This window comes from Bubalus kerabau, chromosome 2 (genome assembly GCF_029407905.1).
Source record: "Bubalus kerabau isolate K-KA32 ecotype Philippines breed swamp buffalo chromosome 2, PCC_UOA_SB_1v2, whole genome shotgun sequence".
Classification (NCBI taxonomy): Eukaryota; Metazoa; Chordata; class Mammalia; order Artiodactyla; family Bovidae; genus Bubalus; species Bubalus kerabau.
In genome coordinates this window covers 198552734-198575396 of record NC_073625.1, presented here as the reverse complement: position 1 = coordinate 198575396, position 22663 = coordinate 198552734, and the positions used below count along the sequence as shown (strand labels likewise).

The following is a 22663-nucleotide window of genomic DNA, read 5'->3' as shown; positions in this document are numbered from 1 at the left end:
AGCCATTTGATTCATTCAAAAGAAGCAAGGAAGCTACAGATCTTTATGTTGGCTCTTGACAAACTCATCTCTGCAGGACTAATAATGAGAATACCTAGTTACTGAGTAACGCACAGGTGGCAACAGTGGTAAAGAATCCGCCTGCCAACGCAGGAGATGCAAGAGACACAGGTTTGATCCCTGGGTCAAGAATATCCCCTGGAGTAGGAAATGGCAACCCACTCCAGTATTCTTGCCTGGAGCATTTCATGGACAGAGGGGCCTGGCAGGCTACAATCCATGGGGATCACAGAGTCAGACACGACTGAGCATGTACCCACACACCAAACATGTGCTAGGCATCACACAAAATATTTTATATATTTTATTCATTTGACCTTCAAAACGGTTCTATTAGAGCAAATTTTTTAGAAAAAGTTTTAAGTGATCAAATAATCTGTGGCACTGCTGAGCTAAGACACAGAAGGAAGGGTATCTGATTCCAGGTCTTTAGTGCCAAATCCAGCATCTTCTCCATTACTCTCTACTCAAAATGTGTAGGGAATACACATGAAGTATTTCTCTATAATTAATGTACAGCACAAAAGTTTAAGTCAGCCATTCTTCAAAGTGCTTCTAGAGCAAGGGCAACAAATCTGGTTTTGAAAGATTTATAGGATGATATAAGGTGAATGATACACAACCTGAAAAAAATGTTTTTTTAAAAACAATGTTGACAGATATTAGGAAAAAGAGGGTTTTGCGTTGATGTGTGATCTGAAAACTCCTGGTTGAAGTATTTTTTCTTTTTTTTCCATTGGAAGGACATCTCTAAACCTTTAATAAGCCAGCATTTGCTGGAAATCTCTTAGAGCATAATATGGTATATAACACTTCTCAAACTTTTTTGATGATCACCTCATACATCACACAGAACCACGAGCATTCTAGGCAGCACTTTGTACCTGTGTAGTATCAGGACCTGACTGGTAACATACAGTGAGCTGAATGAATTTAGAAGAATTTAAGAACAGCCATCACAAAAGTTTGAGGAGAAAAAATAAGGCTGACTCAAATCTATAATCGAATTACTCAATATTATTAACCTGCCAATATGAACTAAATTCAGTAAATCCAAGACTCCTTAATACTTGTTCTCTCAAAAATCACCACTGAATTACCAAATTTAACGTTCATTTCTTAGAACTTTGAAATATTGCAAATACTTTATAATTTATAATACATGGCCAGAAAAGAAAAAAAATTAGTCACCCAATTTTTCTAAAAAAAAATTAGATAAAGCTTAACATTCAGAAAACTAAGATCATGGTATCCAGTCCCATCACTTCATAGCATATAGATGGGGAAACAGTGGAAACAGTGTCAGATTTTATTTTCGGGGGCTCCAAAATCACTGCAGATGGTGACTGCAGCCATGAAATTAAAAGACACTTACTCCTCAGAAGGAAAGTTATGACCAACCTAGAAAGCATATTTAAAAGCAGACACATTACTTTGCCAACAAAGGTCCATCTAGTCAAGGCTATGGTTTTTTCAGTGGTCATGTTTAGATGTGAGAGTTGGACTGTGAAGAAAGCTGAGAGCTGAAGAATTGATGCTTTTGAAGTGTGGTGTTGGAGAAGACTCTTGAGAGTCCCTTGGACTGCAAGGAGATCCAACAAGTCCATTCTAAAGGAGATCGGTCCTGGGTGTTCTTTGGAAGGAATGATGCTAAAGCTCAAACTCCAATACTTTGGCCACCTCACGCGAAGAGCTGACTCACTGGAAAAGACTCTGATGCTGGGACGGATTGGGGCAGGAGGAGAAGGGGATGACAGAGGATGAGGTGGTTGGATGGCATCACCGACTCAATGGACGTTGAGTTTGAGTGAACTCCAGGAGTTGGTGATGGACAGGGAGGCCTGGCGTGCTGCGATTCATGGGGTCACAAAGAGTCGGACACGACTGAGCGACTGAACTGAACTGAAGCATTTTCCCGTGTTACTTAATTTCTTGAAAACTTGACTGTTCATAAGTGTATACAATTCTTTCTAGGGACATTCTGTTGTATGAGCACTAAAAACATGATTTACCTTCATCTGTTACACAAAGATTGGAACTACAAGTTTGTATCTCTACTTTGATATTACCATTTAAGAGCATCCTAGATTAATTGATTCACATTTTCGTAAGTGGAATAATATTGCTAACTATCTTTTATATAACTCTTTGACTAGATCTGTAAATACTTTTTAAAATTGGTTTCTTAAAGTGAAATCACTGGTCAAACATTTTTAAAGTATTTGAAATGTACAGCTAAATTATATAATTTAGTAGTCAGCAAGATAGTTATTTCCTAACAGTTTATTCTTATTACAAAGTGCTTTCTATAGAACAAGCACCACTGTAAGTGCTTTACATTTTGTTAACTCGTTTAATCATCACAGTAACACCAGAAAGGGGATTGTATTATTAAAGTCTGAAGCAGATTACAAAGCTTGCATGGTGTCACAGAGGATATGACGCTGGAGAGCATGGGCCTGGAATCTGTGCCGTTACTGTTAATGCTATAAGCGTCTTAGATTCAAGCATTCCCTAGATCCAGATCAACCACTGGCATCACATAGGTGCAGATGCCTGAGTGAAAACCTTATGCTGGTAACTTACTGGCCTTGAGATGTCCACCTTCTGCCCATCCAAGAACGACAAACACTAGAAGTGTGAGAGCAGGTCTTCTGTTTTTATAGTCTTTATGTATTCTGCACACAATAAGCATTCAATTTCCCGATGCTTTCCAATAATAAATAGGCTAATGGCAGAAATTTTAAAAAATAAAAGTGTTTTAAAAAGTAAATCACCTAATTTTGCTGCTTAGAGATAACCACTGGAGAAGGCGATGGCACCCCACTCCAGTACTCTTGCCTGGAAAATCCCATGGGTGGAGAAGCCTAGTAGGCTGCAGTCCATGGGGTCGCTAAGAGTCAGACACGACTGAGCGACTTCACTTTCACTTTTCACTTTCATGCATTGGAGAAGGAAATGGCAACCCACTCCAGTGTTCTTGCCTGGAGAATCCCAGGGACGGGGGAGCCTGGTGGGCTGCCGTCTATGGGGTCACACAGAGTCGGGACACGACTGAAGTGACTTAGCAGCAGCAGAGATAACCACTGTAAACATTTTGACCTATCACTTTACATCATTTCATTCTATATGTCTATAAATACATGAAAAAAAATTAACCTTGGATATTATATATTTATAATTTTCCATCTTTTAAAATTTATGTATTACAAACATTTCCCCTATATTTTTCAAAGAGTTATTTTTTTGTGGATAACATAATAATGTAACAATAACATGATCATGCCATTGTCCAATCACTCTGATATTACTGGATACCAAGTTTGTTTTAATAATTTTTTGCTGTAACAAACACTTATGATAGACATCTTTGGCCCAATTTTAATTTTCTTAGGATGACTAGAACCTGGGAGTCCTGAAACAATGATTTTAAGGTTCCTGACATAAGCTGCCACTGTCCTGGAAGGCTATGCTAACACCTTCATAATGAACCCTGTTTCTGAACTGGATCTTCTTAGTAAACAACAAGCCTGTCATTTCTCTCCACCTTGCATTCAATGCCTTGGCTGACTTGCAGTTCTGTTGTGATCCAACACAAATTAGACGAATATTTACTCACTGCTTCCTTCCCTTGCACTGGGATCCGTGTTAGACACTACGAGCATAACCTCAGCCTAAGCAAGACCCACAAGTCCTGTCACCAGGAAAAGGGCAGAGGCACTCCTGCCACGTGGCCCCACCTCCTTCCCTCAGCCTCGTCTCTTTTCCAACCAGAATTCTTATTACAAATTTTAATTTCAAGGCTATGGATTTAATTGGACTTCAGCAGATGGGAAAAGTACTGAAAAATTAAAACAATTTTGAAAGTAAGAACTGCAATAGTGCTTACTTACCAGAAAGGCATTGGATAAGCAAAACGTTCCCTCAGATCAATGCTCATGAAAGGAACATATTCAATACCATTTATTTTTGATGTTGTCCTATTAAAAAATAAGAAAAAAATCTAAAGTAAATGTCAAGTCAACCTTAATCACCAATTTTATTTAAACTCCTTAAAATTTAAGTGACAAGGTATGGTATTGTAATAAAATTAAACTGATAATCTCATGTAATGTTGATAACTTTATTTGAACAAAATTTTCATGAAATAGTTGAATACCAAAAAACAATTAATCCAATTTAATCCCAAAGTTATTCTTTTGAGACTACCATCCTTTACAACAAAACAACTATCTCAAAATAGGCTTACACCAGAGGCAATGAAATTGTTCCCAGGACACAAAGCGAGTTGTATCCTCAGCCTAAAGAAAGAAAGCAATTGCCTAGTTGCTTAGTTATTTGAGGATTCAAAGGATTCTTGGAAATAAATTCTTAATATGTTCTGGTTATGAGACTAAGGAACGGGTAGTGACGAAGAAAGAGGCCTGTTTCAGATAACAGTTATGGCCTCTTGACAAATTTAAGAAATGTGGCTTGTGGCAGCTTGGTATATTCTCTTCCTATTTTCTGTCACGTTTATTTGTACATATTGGCTATTTCCTTCTGTCACTTCCCACATTTTATTTAGGAGGAGTGGCAGAGTAACTTCGCAATTTAGCTTCCAGGTAAGAATATACAGTGAGACTATGACTGAATTTGAGGGCTAGTTAACACATGAATCTAACATTTGTGTGTATCCTCATCTTGAGATGGGGAGGGCTTTTCACTTGTGTGGAGGACAGCTGCGTCCTGTTAGGTACAAACTTAGAGCTGTTCTGTAGTAGTGCGGGATTTCAAACGTGTAGAAAGGAGCACGTGGACGCTGAGTAGCCACAGTGCTGGACAGGTATTACCTTGTGTCTCTTTTTGTCCCACTTTGTGTTGTGCAGTTTCAAAAGCAATTTTTCCTAGGCAGACAGCGCCATTTTTTCTAGGAGCGGAATTAAAATCTTCAGCAGGAAAAGAGAAAAATGCCCTCAGGTGGCTGCTACAGAGGAAGGAACCGTTCCAGCACAACTACAGGAGACTAACAGAAAGAGCAACTTCACAACACACGCAGCTCTAAGCTGGCTGACGTTCAGAGCCCAGGTGAGGAGCACCGGACTGGCTCAGGATGCGATCAAAGGTTTCCACAATCTTGTTCTTTTGCATTTTTAATATCCCCTGGAGCTGCTTCCAGATACTGAGTTGGCTTCCCAGCCCAGGGGTTGGCAAACTTTTCCTGTAAAGGGCCAGACACTATATAGTTTTGACTTTGCAATGAGGTCTCTGTCACGTATCCTGGCTCTTTTTGCTTTCTTTTTTGCAACCCTTTTAAGAAATATACAAAGGCATTCAAAGCTTACGGCTGCCCTTTGCTGACCGGCCTAGACTGCTGTTTCAAGGTAGCAATTAGGGCTCTGGTTACAAGGCTGCAGAGGTGATGAAGGGGCTGCCACAGTTCTACTCTGCCCCTAAAATTATTCACCGCTTGGTTGAATATTCAATGTTGAAAATTATTCAACAACATTCAATTGAATGTTGAAAACTATTCAACACTTTGAAGAGTGTCAAGATTTTCAGAAAAAAAAAAACAAAAAACATCTAGCGGAAATGCGAATACCAAAATATATAAGAACAAATTTCAAACATTTCAAGTTGTGACTATGTGACAGTTTATAATTACATGGTAATAGCGTGACACATTTTAAGAAAGATGTATGACTAATCAAACCTAACGAGTATAACATTATCTGCACTGATGTTAACAAAAGTGTTCATTACAACAAATCATAAACCGATTTACCTGAGAACTTCTATTTCTTCTGCTGTGTATCTCTGTCCCTGTGCGTCACATGACTGCGGACTTATAAACGGCTGAGGTCTTTCAAGGAAGGGATTAGTTCCTAGTGGAAAGTGTGCTCTCGTTGGAGGTGGCTTTGGCTTTGTATTTGTTGCCTTGATTTTGCATGATGGCTTCGTTAAAGGCTCACTCAATGCTTCTGCTCTATAATAGAGGTACAAAAACACCATTCTAGTTTTTCTCCTCACATTTAAGCTCTTCAGAACATGGTATTTACTTTGAGAACAGTCAAGCATCCCTAAGGTAAAATTACCATCTCAAATTCTTACATTCTAGTCAATAGTTCACTACTTAAGCTACTCCCAGAGGTAAGATATTTTTGCAAACATTTTATTGACAACACTAATTTAGCACTTAGAGCATTATCAGAGCCTATGAAAAGTAAGGGGCATATAAGAATGTATATAACGATCCCTACTCTCAAGGTACTCCTAGGTTTGCAGGGAAAGACAGTTGCATCAGAAGTGGGACGTGAGGCTGGACGTGTTCCACGCAGATGAAGAATGCACAGCAGAAGTTACTACTTAATGATGGGAACAAGGCAAGTCAGGGAGCGTTTTTCCAAACTGACATTTGAGCTGCACTCGGCGTTGAGCTCTGAGTCGACCTGGGGAGCTAGGAAGGTTCTAAGTAGAGAGAAGAGCATGAGCAAATGCGCAGATCTGTGGAACAGTGGAGGGAGTTACAGTGATTTCAAAAGAACGTAGGGAGCCCCTGTGAGCAGTGCACAAGCGAGGAGACGAGGCAGGGGCAGGGACTGGATCACGGAAGACCTCACTTGGCCTTTAAGGGCTTTTGGACTTTGTCCTGTCAAAGAACTAATAAGCTAAAAGACAGAAGTTTTTAATCTGAGGTCCTTATATGCGATTTCGCAGTCTTGTTAACACTCTGAAACTGTATGCAGATAAAAATGTCATGCTATCTTCTCCCTAGAGTGTATCCATTCTTCTCAACTAATCCTCATAGGAAGCGTTTGTGACTGACCCGTGTCCCTGTGCTGAGGGCGCACCCAGAGAATACGAGATGAATTACCCACACAGGGAGCAGGGGCCATCCATGATTCTGAGTGACAGACATCAAAGGGAGACGCTAACGGTATGTCAAGTGCCCACAGCTTCATGAATATGGAGAAACAAATGATGCTAGACGACAGTAATGAAAAGGAGGGGTGACCCCTATATCTCAAAGCAAAAGAAGGGCTGGGGGAAGCACAGCTCCCTAGTCTGAGCCTCAGAAGGAGGTACTGTACTAATCCATGCTGTAACTATGAATGCCATTCCACTCTTTTCCTTTGTCTATAATGCTTTGTCTGTACAAGAGGTACAATTCTCTTGTGCAAATATACTCATTATCTCAATAAATATCTACTGAGCACATACTGGATGTCTGGCACTCTGCTAGGTGCTTGGTTACAGCAATGGACAAAGACAAAATTCTCTGCCCTCACAGAGCTTATATTTGGAGGGCGGGGCTTGGAAAAGACACACACACTGATAACAAATACGATAAACTGATCAATTTTATATACCTTAGAAAACAGTAAAGAGTTATGGGAAAGAATATTACAACAGAGCAAACAGGATGGAAGAGCCAGAGGAGATTTCAATTTTAAACAGAATAGCGAGCACAGGCCTTAGTGAAAAGCTGACATTCCAGCAAAGAGTTAAGGGAGCTTCACGCATGTATGATGTGGGGTATGTGAATGGCTGGCTCATTCTCAACATTACCATTTCCAGTAGTGGCTCTGGAAGGCTCTCTTCAAGCTTTCTCTTCAGAAGTTTCATATTATACAACACAAGGGAAGTCTTCCATTTTAAATACCATAACCGTTTTTAGACACAGCAAAAACTAAGAGAAACATTTCTTGACTGATTTGTTACTTTCTGAGTTTAGAGCAGGGATGAGGACACAGCGATGAATTAGCTCTCTGTTCCCCTAAGGAGTTTACCATCCAATGAGCCAAAATGACATAGGGAAAAAAAGCAGCAGGGAACTAGGGAGGAGCAAATTCACGCAGAGAAAGAAGGCAGACTTGCTCTGGATGTCAGGTCTGTTACTGCAAGCTCTGCGTCACACTGAAGTTACACCATACGCTGCGGGGACCAAAGCTGAGGAGCCAAACTCACCTGTCTAGTGCCTGCCGAGCCAGCTGCTTTAGCTTATTTTGCAGAGTTTTATCAGCAGTTTCATAAGACTTAAGAAAAAGAGAGACAGACATTCTGAAGCATAATTATTAATCTGCTTGATCCATGATATTTCTAAGCAAGAAAAAAAATTTACAATGCACATTACACTTCTAAAAATTATGAGAATAAACGAAGACACTTTATTTTTATCCTTAAAGGTATCACTTAAAATTGTGTTGAAACTCATCACTGAGGTAAACCCTAGGACCACTTAATGTGGACGGTGGTAAGTGGGACACAACTGAAAAATCTCGGTGCAGCAGAAGGCTGGGCGGCAGGAGCCCCGGCAGAGCAGCGTTACCGCACCAAGTGAAACAGGTCAGGAGAAGACCTCAGAACTCCACTTATACGTGGAGTCTAAAAGCAAAACAGGTAAACAAAATAAACCAAATGCACAGACACAGAGAACAGATTAGTGTATTCCAGAGGGGTAGGGGAGGGGGCTGGGGACGGGCAAAACGGGAGAAGGGGGTTAAGTGCACGGGATGGAAGGTAACCAGACCTGCAGTGGTTATCACCTTGCTGCTCGTGCAGATGTCGAATTATAATGCGGCACTGTTCAGAACTAAAACCAAACCCCCCAGCACTTACCAGCAGTCTCAGGTACCTACAGATGTGAGGCTAGATGGTTCTTCTGGATAAGAGACCTGGGACAAAGAGCCGGGCCTCGGAACAATACTGACAACCCCACTCTCTACCGCCCCACACCCTCCTGTCAGTGCACTGCTCGCTCTTAGGCACCAGATGACCCTGAGAGCTGAATGCCTGTCCGCAGAGAGCAGTAAAATCACTCAGCAGACTCCACACTGTAAATTAATACAGCTCTCCAGAGCCACTAACTGATTTCTTAGTGTATCAAACTGAATAAAAGGGGGAAGAGCTTTATTTTTTTTTATTATGAGGAACCAAATTTTTTTCCCTTTTAAAAAAAAATTGAAGTATAGTTGATTTACAATAGTTTCAGGTGTAGAATAGACTGATTCAGTTATATATATACATATGTTCATTCTTTTTCAAATTCTTTTCCATTATTATTGTAAGATATTGAGTCTAGTTCCCTGTGCTACACAGTAGGTCTTTGTCATTTATCTATCTCATATACAGTAGTGTGTATATGTTAATCCCAAACTTCTAATTCACCCCTCTCACAGGAACTTTATTTTAAATTCACAGATTGTGATGAATTCTTCCTATAATAAGTTAATTTTAGTTATAGGAGTGTAAGATGGTCAAAAATGCTACCTGTAATTTAAAAAAAAATTGCCAAGTGATTCAATTAACACTGTCAAATTTTTAACAAGGTGTTAAAAATCCATTATTAATTCTACTCTTCATTAGCTTTTTTTTAAAACTGATTTTTGTATTGGGGTATAGCCAACTAACAGTGCTGTGACAGTTTCCTGTGAAGGCATGGGGCCCAGCCACACATATACACACCCCATTATTTTTAATGAGGAGTAACTCAAGTTACGTGTATAATAACAGGATTTTTTTTTTTAACGAATTGTTACATAAAATTCACTAGTAAGGGGAGAAATTTCTTAGGACAATTCCACCAAACTTAACTTGTAAGTATTATTATACATACGGTTTTCAGACAGAGATCTACAGCTTCTGTATACAGTTCTATAGCATCTTCAACATTCCCTTTTTCATCTTCGTCAAAAGCTTGTGTCACAAGGAAATGGGCACGCTCTAAGTCCAACTGATGTTTTGATTTCAAAGGATCCGCACTCTTTGACTGAACTAGGATCAGAAAAAAGCCACATACTTATATATACATCCAGGGAACAACATGTCATTTTAATATGCTCTTTATCAAAATTCTGTAATCCTTCATGTAAAAAACTTAGCAAGGTAAAAAGAAATCTTTAAATTTTCCCTGAACTCCTCTCTGTCCCTACTAGCACTTTTCATCATTTAAAGAAATAAAATGAACATTAGCGTTCTCCCCCCACAAAAAAAGACTGAAACTTAGAAAACACTAAATCTAAATAAACTCAATCGTGTCCTAAAGTTAATTTTTTTTTAGTACAGACAATAATTATATAATCTATTAGGCCTTGATGATAAATATCATGCTGTTTCCTATTCATCAGGGTCCAGAATAAGCTATATTTTTATTGCTGTTTGACGTAAGTGCTTCTGTTTGTTTTTAATATAAAGATACATATCCATAAGAGACTTTTATCTAGCATATATAAAGATCTCTTATAATTCAACAACAAAAAGACAAATCCAATTTAAAATGGGTGTGGTGATTATGTCATCAACCTGTGTCAATTCGATTGGCTCAGAGGTTACCCAGTTGTTTAGCTAAGCAAGATTTCTGGGTAGCCTCTGAGGATGCTTCTGAATGAAATTAGCATTTTGAATTGGTACTGAAAGCAGAGTGCCCTCCCCAATGTGGCTGGGCATCACCTAACCCACTGCGGGCCTGAACCGAGCAGAAGACAGGGGGAGAACCTGCCTACTGCAGGACTGTGGGAGCTGGCACACGGGTCCTCCCTGGCTCCTGGACTGCAACTCACACCATCAGGCCCCGTGCTTCTCAGGCCTCTGGACTTAGACTGAACCACACCACTGGCTTTCCTGGCTCTCCAACTCGCAGAGGGCAGACAGTGGGACATCTTAGCCTCCATAACTGCATGAGACAACTGCTCATAATAAATCTCTATGTACACCCTACTGGTTCTGTTTCTCTGTAGAACCCTGATTTATATCATGGGGAAAGAATCTGTATAGTCATTTCTCCAAAGCAGATATTCAGATGGCCAGCTGGCACATGAAAAGATGCTCACCATTTGCTATCAGGGAAATGAATATCAAAACCACAATAAGATGCCATTTTATCCCCACAAAGATGGCTAAAATAAGACAGAAAGTAACAAGTGTTGACAAGGCTGTGAAGGAAATAGAACATTGCCGCTATAATTGTAAAATGGTATAGCCACTGTGGAAAGCAGTTTAGCAGTTCCTCAAACTTAGACATAAAGCTACCATGTGTGTGCACGTGCGCTCAGTCGCTTCAGTCATGTCCGACTTTCTGCGACGTTATGGACTGTAACCCGCCAGGCTCCTCTGTCCATGGGATTCTCCAGGCAAGTATACTGGAATGGGCTGCCATGCCCTCTTCCAGGGCATCTTCCCGACCCAGGGATCAAACCTGGGTCTCCTGCAGTGCTGGTGGATTCTTTACCACCGAGCCACGGATGTGCCCAAAGCTACCATATGACCTAGTAATTCCACTTCTGGGTTTCAAGAGAACTGAAAACATATGTCCACACAAAAACAGCATTACTCATAACAGACAAAAGGTGGAACCAAGCCAACATCCACCAACTGATGAATAATAGATAAATAAAATGTGGTCTATTAATACAATGAAATATTATTCAACCATAAAATGAAATAGGACACTGATACATGCTACCACAAGGATAAATGCTAAAAATATGACGCTAAATAAAAGAAGCCAGATACAAAAGGCCACATACTGGATGACTCCATTTACAACAAATATCTACAATTGGCAAATCCATGGAAACAGAAAATACATTATTGGGATTAAAGATTAGCAGGATTAGTAGCTGCTAGGGCTTAGGGACAGTGGACAGAATGTGGTCCACTGGAGAAGGGAATGGCAAACCACTTGAGTATTCTTGCCTTGAGAACCCCATGAACCGTATGAAAAGGCCAAATGATAGGATATTCAAAGGGGAACTCCCCAGGTCAGTAGGTGCCCAATATGCTACTGGAGATCAGTGGAGAAATAACTCCAGAAAGAATGAAGGGATGGCGCCAAAGCAAAAACAATACCCAGTTGTGGATGCGACTGGTGATAGAAGCAAGGTCCGATGCTGTAAGGAGCAATATTGCATAGGAATCTAGAATGTTAGGTCCATGAATCAAGGCAAATTGGAAGTGGTCAAACAGGAGATGGCAAGAGTGAACGTCGGCATTCTAGGAATCAGCAAAATAAAATGGACAGGAATGGGTGAATTTAACTCAGATGACCATTATATCTACTACTGTGGGCAGGAATCCCTTAGAAGAAATGGAGTAGCCATCATGGTCAACAAAAGAGTCCAAAATGCAGTACTTGGATGCAATCTCAAAAACGACAGAATGATCTCTTTGTTTCCAAGGCAAACCATTCAATATCACAGTAATCCAAGTCTATGCCCCAACCAGTAACGCTGAAGAAGCTGAAGTTGAACGGTTCTATGAAGACCTACAAGACCTTTTAGAACTAACACCCAAAAAAGATGTCCTTTTCATTATAGGGGACTGGAATGCAAAAGTAGGAAGTCAAGAAACACCTGGGGTAAAAGGCAAATTTGGCCTTGGAATACGGAATGAAGCAGGGCAAAGGCTAATAGAGTTTTGCCAAGAGAACACACTGGTCATAGCAAACACCCTCTTCCAACAACACAAGAGAAGACTCTACACATGGACATCACCAGATGGTCAACACCGAAATCAGATAGATTATATTCTTTGCAGCCAAAGATGGAGAAGCTCTATACACTCAGCAAAAACAAGACTGGAAGCTGACTGGGGCTCAGATCATGGACTCCTTATTGCCAAATTCAGACTTAAATTGAAGAAAGTAGGGAAAACCACTAGACCATTCAGGTATGACCTAAATCAAATCCCTTATGATTATACAGTGGAAGTGAGAAATAGACTTAAGGGACCAGATCTGATAGATAGAGTGCCTGATGAACTATGGACGGAGGTTCGTGACATTGTACAGGAGACAGGGATCAAGACCATCCCCATGGAAAAGAAATGCGAAAAAACAAAATGGCTGTCTGGGGAGGCCTTATAAATAACTGTGAAAAGAAGAGAAGCGGAAAGCAAAGGAGAAAAGCAAAGATATAAGCATCTGAATGCAGAGTTCCAAAGAATAGCAAGGAGAGATAAGAAAGCCTTCCTCAGCGATCAATGCAAATAAACAGAGGAAAACAACACAATGGGAAAGACTAGAGGTCTCTTCAAGAAAATCAGAGATACCAAGGGAACATTTCATGCAAAGATGGGCTCGATAAAGGACAGAAATGGTATGGACCTAAGAGAAGCAGAAGATATTAAGAAGAGGTGGTAGGAATACACAGAAGAACTGTACAAAAAAGATCTTCACGACCCAGATAATCACGATAGTGTGATCACTCACCTAGAGCCAGATATCCTGGAATGTGAAGTCAAGTGGGCCGTAGAAAGCATCACTACGAACAAAGCTAGTGGAGGTGATGAAATTCCAGTTGAGCTATTCCAAATCCTGAAAGATGATGCTGTGAAAGTGCTGCACTCAATATGCCAGCAAATTTGGGAAACTCAGCATTGGCTGCAGGAATGGAAAAGGTCAGTTTTCATTCCAATCCCAAAGAAAGGCAATGCCTAAGAATGTTCAAACTACCACACAGTTGCACTAATCTCATACACTAGTAAAGTAATGCTCAAAATTCTCCAGGCCAGGCTTCAGCAATACATGAACCGTGAACTTCCAGATGTTCAAGCTGGTTTTAGAAAAGGCAGAGGAACCAGAGATCAAATGGCCAACATCTGCTGGATCATTGAAAAAGCAAGAGAGTTCCAGAAAAACATCTATTTCTGCTTTATTGACTATGCCAAAGCCTTTGACTGTGTGCATCACAATAAACTGGAAAATTCTGAAAGAGATGGGAATACCAGACCACCTGACCTGCCTCTTGAGAAACCTGTATACAGGTCAGGAAGCTACAGTTAGAACTGGACATGGAACAACAGACTGGTTCCAAATAGGAAAAGGAATACGTCAAGGCTGTATATTGTCACCCTGCTTATTTAACTTCTATGCAGAGAACATCATGAGAAACGCTGGGCTGGAAGAAGCACAAGCTGGAATCAAGATTGCCGGGAGAAATATCAATAACCTCAGATATGCAGCTGACACCACCCTTATGGCAGAAAGTGAAGAGGAACTAAAAAGCCTCTTGATGAAAGTGAAAGAGGAGAGTGAAAAAGTTGGCTTAAAGCTCAACGTGAAAACGAAGATCATGGCTCTGGTCTCATCACTTCATGGCAGACAGATGGGGAAACAGTGGAAACAGTGTCAGACTTTATTTTTCTAGGCTCCAAAAGCACTGCAGATGGTGATTGCAGCCATGAAATTAAAAGACGCTTACTCCTTGGAAGGAAAGTTATGACCAACCTAGATAGCATATTGAAAAGCAGAGACATTACTTTGTCAACAAAGGTCCATCTAGTCAAGGCTATGGTTTTTCCAGTGGTCATGTATGGATGTGAGAGTTGGACTGTGAAGAAAGCTGAGTGCCAAAGAATTGATGCTTTCGAACTGTGGTGTTGGAGAAGACTCTTGAAAGTCCCTTGGACTCCAAGTAGATCCAACCAGTCCATTCTAAAGGAGATCAGTCCTGCATGTTCTTTGGAAGGAATGATGCTAAAGCTGAAACTCCAGTACTTTGGCCACCTCATGTGAAGAATTGACTCATTGGAAAAGACTCTGATGCTGGGAAGGATTGGGGGCAGAAGGAGAAGGGGACGACAGAGGATGAGATGGCTGGATGGCATCACCGACTCAATGGACGTGAGTTTGAGTGACCTCCGGGAGTTGGCGATGGATAGGGAGGCCTGGCGTGCTGCAATTCATGGGGTCGCAAAGAGTCGGACAGGACTGAGCGACTGAATTGAACTGAGGGCCGGGGGGAGATAGATGGTTAGATAGCATCACTGACTCAATAAATGTGAATTTGAAAACCCCAGGAGATACTGAAAGACAGGGAAGCCTAGTATGCTGCAGTCTACAGAGTTGCAAAGAGTTGGACACAACTGACAAATTGAGCAGCAACACCAAGGGGATGGGAGGAATGGGGCGTGACTAGTAATGGCTAAGAGGTTTCTTCTAGGGTGATGAGAATGTTCTGCAGTTAGATAGTGGTGATGGTTGTACAACTCTGGGAATACACTAAAAACCACTGAACTGTACACTATAAAAAGCTGAATTTTATGGTATGTGAATTATATCTTAATAAATGCTGTTTAAAAAACCTTTAAATTTTGTCTCAAAATTGTGCTTGATCTTTTTAAAAAACTATAATCCTCAGTAACACCTCTCTAAACCATGTATTATACTAATCCCATTTATTAAATGAATGTTAAAATATTCAGCTCAAGGTTTCTCAGCCTTGGCCCTACTGATATTTTCACCTGGATAATTCTTTGCTGTGGACAGTCCTATGCATTGTAGAATTTTCCCTGTAGCACTGTGCCTGCCCTCTACCCAACCAGATGCTAGCAGCATACTGCACCCTGACCCCTAACATACACAACAAACATCTCTCCAGACAATGTAAAATGTCTCCTGAGAGGCAAAATTGATTCTAGCTGAGAACGACTATCTAGTCTATGGTTTCACAGCTGTAAGTGGAAGGGCAGGGACTCAACTTAGATCTTTTAATTCCAAGTCTTGAGTTTTTTACACTTCACTAATGAATTTCAAACTGGGTCACCTTCCCCACCCACAAAGTCATGTCATCTCTCAAAGTTTCTTGACTGTCAGCAGACTATATCTGTTTTAAAAACTGGGATTCTGAACAAGATTTTTATTTGATAAAGAACTCTTCTGCGTGAAATGATAATTAAGTAAATCATTTAATTCCCTACAGATTATTTTTCACTTGCTGAACAAAATGGGTCCAAAAGTCGGCAAAACATTTAAGGTATGTTATGCTCTAAAAATCCTTTTTTGAGCTTTACTTCTGTTTTACTGACAAGTTTTCATTCTTCAAGAGATTAGGGCTATCTCATTCTACACCTGAGTATCATATAAACATCCCATTTATAAATTTAAAAACTCCATTTACTTAGCAAGGAAAATGAAGTGTCTCTGAATTCCATGGTATTTTGAATATATGGATCAGTATAAATTTGTATCAAGTGAGAGCCTGACACACAAACAGTTCACTTGTCAACGCATGCAGTTTCTGGGCACCGTCTTAAAAGGAAATACTGTGTCTGTAAGGGGACTGTCATAACAAGAAACCCAACAATTAAATCTACTTTATCTTAACTATAAGCTGGTTGGTAACTGCTACTATCTGTTCAGAATAAGTGGCAGAAAGTAGCACAAAGTCTGTCAGAGAATGCTGAATAAGACCTCTCTAAGTTTGTGGCTTTATTAGATAGCCACAGGGAAAAAAAGGTGAAAAGAGTCCTCAGTGACATGAATACATCCTTGAAACAAAATATCAACAGATGATCATTTTCTTTCCTACCATGTAAACAACAGATTTTGCCAAGAACCCACTTACTTCTAACGGAACTATGAGCATTAAGCCTGGGAACTTGTGTCACAGCATTTGCCATGAGGCTTACAAAAATAAACAGGCTGTTCCAGGTCTCTGCTTACATGCCACTTTCCCAAGATACCGTTGGCAAACGCTCTAAAATGAGAGTTTAGCTAAGGTCTTGAGGTTGAGGATACTGATACAGTAAAGACTGTGAACCCACTGCTGAAGTCTTTAGACACTGAAGAGAAAGAGTCATTTAATTTTAATAGCAGGAGAGGGCATGTGACAGATATTTAAAGGCAGTTTTTAACAGGATTCTAATCCCGATTCTGCCAATGATACACTGTTTGAATGTGGATTATTCATGTCCATTTCTGGGAAATTACGATATCACATTACATGACCTCTGAGGTTCCTCTTCACAGATCTATCACTTATTTTCGTATTACGATGTTCAAATATGTGACTACCAAAAGAGGAATGAGCAACATACAAGTGAAGATCAAGAATCAAAGATGAAAACAAAAAGGAAAGAGAAACATAAGGGAAAAGTAAGATGGGATAGGAAAGAAGAAGAAAGAAAATAGTGACGTGGTCAGTAGTCTTTACCTGCTGAATGTAAGGCCTGCACTCTTTCCAGATACTCATTTATTTTTTCTTGAATATGTTCTAGGCTTGATCCTGCCATCTCAGCATAAATTAAAGCTTGTGCAGCTTCCTAAAAATAAAAAAAGAATTCAAAAGACTCTAACAGATAAATTACAATTTGAATTTTCTTTACCACTTTCTAACTCATGGTTGGTGTCTATGAATGATAAAACAAGCATGTCTTTAAGATACTAGAAATTTTTTTCATAAGATAAATGAATAATATAGTCCTTTACTAAACTTTTATCAGTTCTCAATGCTCTCAATTTTCTCAGACTGTGGAAACTTTACAAAATCAAATAGAAGGGGTTGATTTTAAACATTTTCTTAGAATAACTGTGATTTACATTGTTTTCCTTCTTCTCAGTGCAGTAGGTCAGACAGAATTACCTACTGTGAAAAGGTGATCTGAGTCCTGAGAGCATTAGAACAGACAATACTCATAAATATCAACAAACGATTATAAATGTTAATTGTCTCACTATGGCAAGAAAAGTTTTTTCTCCAAAGAAACCATTGTCAAAGGGGGAGACATTTTAAGGCAGATTTCAGTTGAATGAAAGAAACACATTTTAATTAAGAACACCTGGATCCATTTTCCAGTTATTTCATGACCTCCTCAGCCAGTCAGGCTGTGCTAGTGAGGAAAAGCCTCCGTTCTCACCATCCCCATTTCAGGAAGGTGACCAGCGCTACTGCAGAGAGACTCCCCCCAGCACCAACCACCTTCCCTGCAGTCATCTAAATGGATGCATTTCAAGGAACCTCAGGCCTCATTAGCTGGATCCAAAGAAGCCATCCCTTTTTGAATCCAGTTACTGGAGGAATCATTTCTCTGAACCTACAAAATCAATAAGAGTACAATTTTGATCCAAATGGGAATTGGGGGTAGAAAAGATATGTTTTCCTCAGATTCTGCAATTCAGATATTTCAAGGGAGGAAAATATAATTGTATATATAAATACTGTAGCCAGTTTTTTTAACTGTTGGTATCAACTTTATTTTGCTCATTTCATTTACACTCGAAAGTGATTAACAAGGAATCCCAAAGATAGAAAACACTAAATATCTGAAACAGTTTACATAAATAGAAACACCACCACTCTGCTGATTCTCTCAAGGAAAAGAAACTCTTCATAACAACATGCATGCGATTCTAAGCAAAACAAAAGGCACTGCACAGGATTTTCTTTCACTTTAGAAAAAGCTACTTCATATGGCACTATGTTTACTTAGGAACATTTGTCATTATTTCACAAAACTAATAAAACACAGTCCTACTTTTAAAGAAATACCACCATTATGAAATTGTAAAGAAAAAAAAGTTCAAAAAGAATGACTCTGAAACACAACCGAAGTCTCTAAATACAGGTTGTAAAATGAAGGCAATCAAACATTAATCTGAGAAAAGAAAATTACACATCATTGATAGCATATAGGTTTATGGAAGAAAAATGACTACTACTTTATTTTCAAAGCCTGACATTCTTCCTAAAAGAAAAGGTGACGGTCTTTAGAGGATACAGCTCCCTCCACCGGAGTGGGGACGGGCCACGGCTGGAGCTGGAGAGGTGTGCGTCTGCAAATCCTCAGAATTGGTGAGCAGACAGTGGACCGGGCTCTGATTCTGGCCTCAGCAATTTATCCATAGGAAATATCACAGAAACGTGTAAAGCATTAGCTACAAGGATATTATGATGCTGAAGAAACAGAATGCACATTAAAATGGCCAGGAGACTTTGTAAAGAAACGATGGCATACCCACATAATGGGATACTATGCATCTAGCCCTTAATACTATTACTGGTAACAGTCATAGCGTTAAACTTTTAAAAAATTCGTAATTTTCTTAAAAGTTCAAAAGAAAAGAACAGGTTTAAAAAAAGCATAGACAATCTGACCCCAGTTTGTTTTTTTAAAAAGGTTGTGTACACACACAGACACTGGGGGGAGGGCGACGTGTGGAAGTCAAGCACTACGACGCGCAATGCTTTCTTCTTCACTGACTCGCGCCGCTCTCCCGCGTGCTTCCGGCCCGTCTGTGGCGGTGAGCGCACGTCTGCGGAGCCGAGCGCCGGGCCCCACCGCCGCCCGCAGGAGCGTCGAGCCGGGGGATCATCGCCGCCGCGGCGACCGAGCCCCCGACGGGCTGGCGCCTCAGCCCCGCCCCCGGCCAGAGCGGCCCCGCCCCCGGCCCCGGCCCCGCCCCCGGCCCCGGCCCCGCCCCCGGCCCACCTTGTAGTAAAACACGGCCTCCGCGTAGCGGCCCTCCTGGTCGCGCTGCACCGCTAGCCGCGCGAACTGCACCGCGTCCCGCTCCAGAGCCGCCGAGTCCATGGCCGCCCCGCACCGGAGCCCTTCTCGCGTCGTCGACCGTCGCGCGCCCAGGGGCCGCGAGAGGTCCCGGGCCGCGCGGAAGGCGAGCCGGAGCTCACTTCCGCCGACTGAGGGAGGACGGCCAACAGCCCACCCCGGGCTCGCAGCCCGCCGGCACCCTCGCGACGCGGCCGCCGCACTCCCCGACCGGCCCACCGGCCACACTGCGCAGGCGCAGCCGGGCCCGCGCAGGGGTTCTGGGAGCCAAGGCGACTGAGGGAGGCCCCGGCTCGGCGGAGGGCGCGGGCGGTGGGCGGGGCCCGGCTGCGGCGCGCGTGTGCACGTGACCACCAGGGCTCCGGGGATTGGGCAGGCCCAAGCGGCGCCACGTCGGCTCGGCCGCGGGCTTCGCCGACCTCTTGACGGAGCTGTGCGAGTGAGGGCTGTTGCTGGCCAGACTGGGAGCGGGCGCGCATGCGCCTCAGGGAGCCTGGTCCCTACTAAGTATCCAGGGAAGATGAGCTGCGCTTCCCGCCGTCTTCTGAGCTGACTTTTTTAAATCAGGGAAGTGAAGTAAGGACATAGCGTCACATTCCCGGCCTCTTCTGAGCTGACTTTTTTAAACGAGGGAAGTGAAGTAAGGACGAAGGGTTCTTATATGATACTTTTATAAGGTTTCTAACCATGTGAGTCTTAATCCTGTATACCTCCCCAAGTGTATGGTATTGAGTGAATTGTAGACAAGCAAGGTAATAACGTTTTCTTGTGTTCTTGTCCTTAGGTTGACTTAATGCTGTTGTCATGACACAATTAGGTGATTATTTGATTAATTTCTTTCTCTCTTTAAGCTCTGACTTCAGCAATACTAATGAAGGAACTTCCCATGTGACGGAATGGATAAGAATCTGCCAGCCAGTGCAGGGGACACGGTGTATTGGAGCCACGCGTTCCAGGAAACAAACTCACCCAGAAGGACAATGCAGTTAGTGGAGTGCAGCTTATTACACCGGGGGCCCAAGGCAGGGTCTCCTCCTAGCCAAGAGCCCGGACCGACTTTTGTGAAAACCTTATATACCTTAGGCTCAAGCCCACATCCCCAAATTCCTTAAACCTAGCCTGAAAAGTGTTAAAGGGAGATACAATCAGGTCACAGCCATGATTCATAATCAGAAGGGTCAGCTGGTTATACATTGTAGCCTACACCAATGGGTGCCATCAAGATGATAAAGGTGATTGACTACGTAGGGGATTGTCACATTCTTTTTGGCAATGGGGAATCTTGGTATGGAATCTGGTGTTTATCAGTACGGGAGGCCAGTTCAGCCGTAGGTATGTTATGCCCATGGCTACCAGGCACATAGTCCAAAGCTGACTGAAAGTGCGAGATGCAGTTTCCTTCTTTTTCAAGATGGAGTCAGCACCGCCTGTTCCTCTCCTCCTTCAGTAACACTGGTCGAGAAAGACCCCACATGCTGGGGAACAACTAAGCTGGTGTGCCACAACTACTGAAACCCGGTTGGTATCTAAAGCCTGTACTCCACAGCAAGAGAGCCACCGCAATGAGAAGCACTAGCCCTGCAACTGAGGAGTAGCCCCTGCCACTGCAACTAGAGAAAATTCTTGCAAAGCAACGAAGACGCAGTGCGGCCAAAAAACAAATAAATACATAACAACAACAAAAACGAAAGACACCATGATGTGAACAAAACTCAGAATTCACCGTAAGTCAAAGAAGCAAGATGTGAGAGAACAGACTGTGTTACTTTGTTTACAAGGAACACCGGCAAAGACAAATCTTACCAATAATGTGAGAAGTTGTTAGGGAACAGTTGACCAACACTGCCTGCCCTGACTGGACATCATAATAACACCGTAAGTCTCCTACCTCAGGATGCTTCAAAGAACATAAAGCCAAAGAAGGGCCCAAAACCAACCTGGGGAACACCAAGGAGGGGCCAAGAAGGGGAGAAGTGTGTGTTAGTCGCTTCAGTTGCATCTGACTCTTTGTGACCCCTTGGACTGTAGCCCGCCAGGCTCCTCTGTCCATGGATTCTCCAGGTGAGAATACTGGAGTGGTTTGCCATTTCCACCTCCAAAGAAGGGGAGAAGAGACTAGTCCATAAAATCTCTTGCCAACCTCCCAGACTCTCTCATGCTGGAAATCATTTTGATTGAGCGATGCACATGCCATCAGGAAGGGCCCTGCATCAGACTGAATGAGGACATGAGCAAGATGACTGGCCAGAGACAATCCCAACTCACCTAACCCCACCCACCATAAAACTTGAGACTGCAAACCACAAGGCAGAGCAGTTCTCCTAGTCTCCCTTACACTGTTGCTCTCCATTCCAGCGTCACTTTTCAATAAAGTCTTTTGCTTTGTCAGTACTGTAGCTCCTTGGACAGTTCATTTGAGTCTTAGGCAAGGGCTCACTCGCAGGCCCCCAAAGAGGTCCCATCCAGTGACAAAATCACATCAATGATTGAGAAGGGATAAGGGAAACTTTGTATATAATGGAAGTGTTTTATATCTTATTGGTGGGTGATGTAAAAAGTTATATCCATTTGTTAAAAATCGATCACACTGTACATTTTAAATGTGTGCTTTAGCTGTCCCTTGATGTTTACTGAAGTTAATAACTATCTTATTGGACTGTTGTAAAGAGCACAGGTGGAGAATTTGACTCTGCTTGACACAAAGATGGTTCCTATAATTGGCTACAACAGCTTTATAACTGAGCAGGGATGGTTTCTGTCTTCACCAGTTTTATCCCAGAATTAAGTCCAAGCTTTTGTCCGGTGCAAGTGTTAAATAAGTATTTCAAAATGTTGAGTGAATGAACTCCCCTACTGAATATACTCAATGTGCCCTTTCCCATCTTGAGTTTGAACAACGATATAGAAATTCCTTAACACAGGATAGAGGGTCCTTCAGAACAGGAGCTCAGAGTGAGTTCCCAAGGTATCTGCAGCCACTGTCTTGTAGAAACTGATGCCCAAGCTACAGCAGATGAATGCAGTTTTAACTGCTCATAAGAGGAGTGTGTCTAGTCCCCCCTGCCCCCATCTCAGCTTACGGAACTCCAGCTCACCTTGCAGGGGGCTTTTCTAGCTTTCCCAGGCAATTGTGATCCCTCTTGGTACCCTCTCGTTTACTTCCTTATTCCTTGTTGATTTATTCACTGAACATTGAACACCTGCTTGATGCCAGACATGGAGTGACACATTGAAGAGACAAAGACAGAGAGAGTAAGATAAAGCTGGGTAAAAGGGAGTCAAAACTTAAAAGTATCTGCAGTCTTCAGCAACTTTTAGACTTCCAATCCATGAACATGGT

General features: G+C 41.8%; 1 protein-coding gene and 1 long non-coding RNA gene across 4 annotated transcripts in view; one reads left to right on the top strand and one right to left on the bottom strand.

The window, feature by feature from the left end:
- CAPN7 (calpain 7) overlaps positions 1-19561 on the bottom strand; it is a 49848-nt gene extending 30287 nt beyond the window's left edge. Inside the window, exons 1-6 of one of the 3 annotated variants that reach the window (XM_055569960.1) lie at positions 19246-19561; positions 16971-17079; positions 9656-9813; positions 8008-8075; positions 5825-6025; positions 3954-4040 (exon numbers count right to left, since the gene is read on the bottom strand). In XM_055569960.1, the coding sequence (XP_055425935.1) occupies positions 3954-4040; positions 5825-6025; positions 8008-8075; positions 9656-9813; positions 16971-17079; positions 19246-19347 (725 nt within the window). In that variant the 5' untranslated portion in view covers positions 19348-19561. Of the gene's footprint in view, positions 1-3953; positions 4041-5824; positions 6026-8007; positions 8076-9655; positions 9814-16970; positions 17080-18946; positions 19116-19245 lie in introns of those variants that run through there. The other 2 variants (XM_055569958.1, XM_055569959.1) reach the window with 2 other exon arrangements.
- Positions 19562-19712: 151 nt separating this feature from the next.
- LOC129644336 (uncharacterized) lies at positions 19713-22259 on the top strand. Its single transcript, XR_008710807.1, has 2 exons — positions 19713-20075; positions 20175-22259. It is a non-coding gene; the product is annotated as an uncharacterized LOC129644336 (long non-coding RNA).
- The last annotated feature ends 404 nt before the right edge of the window (positions 22260-22663 follow it).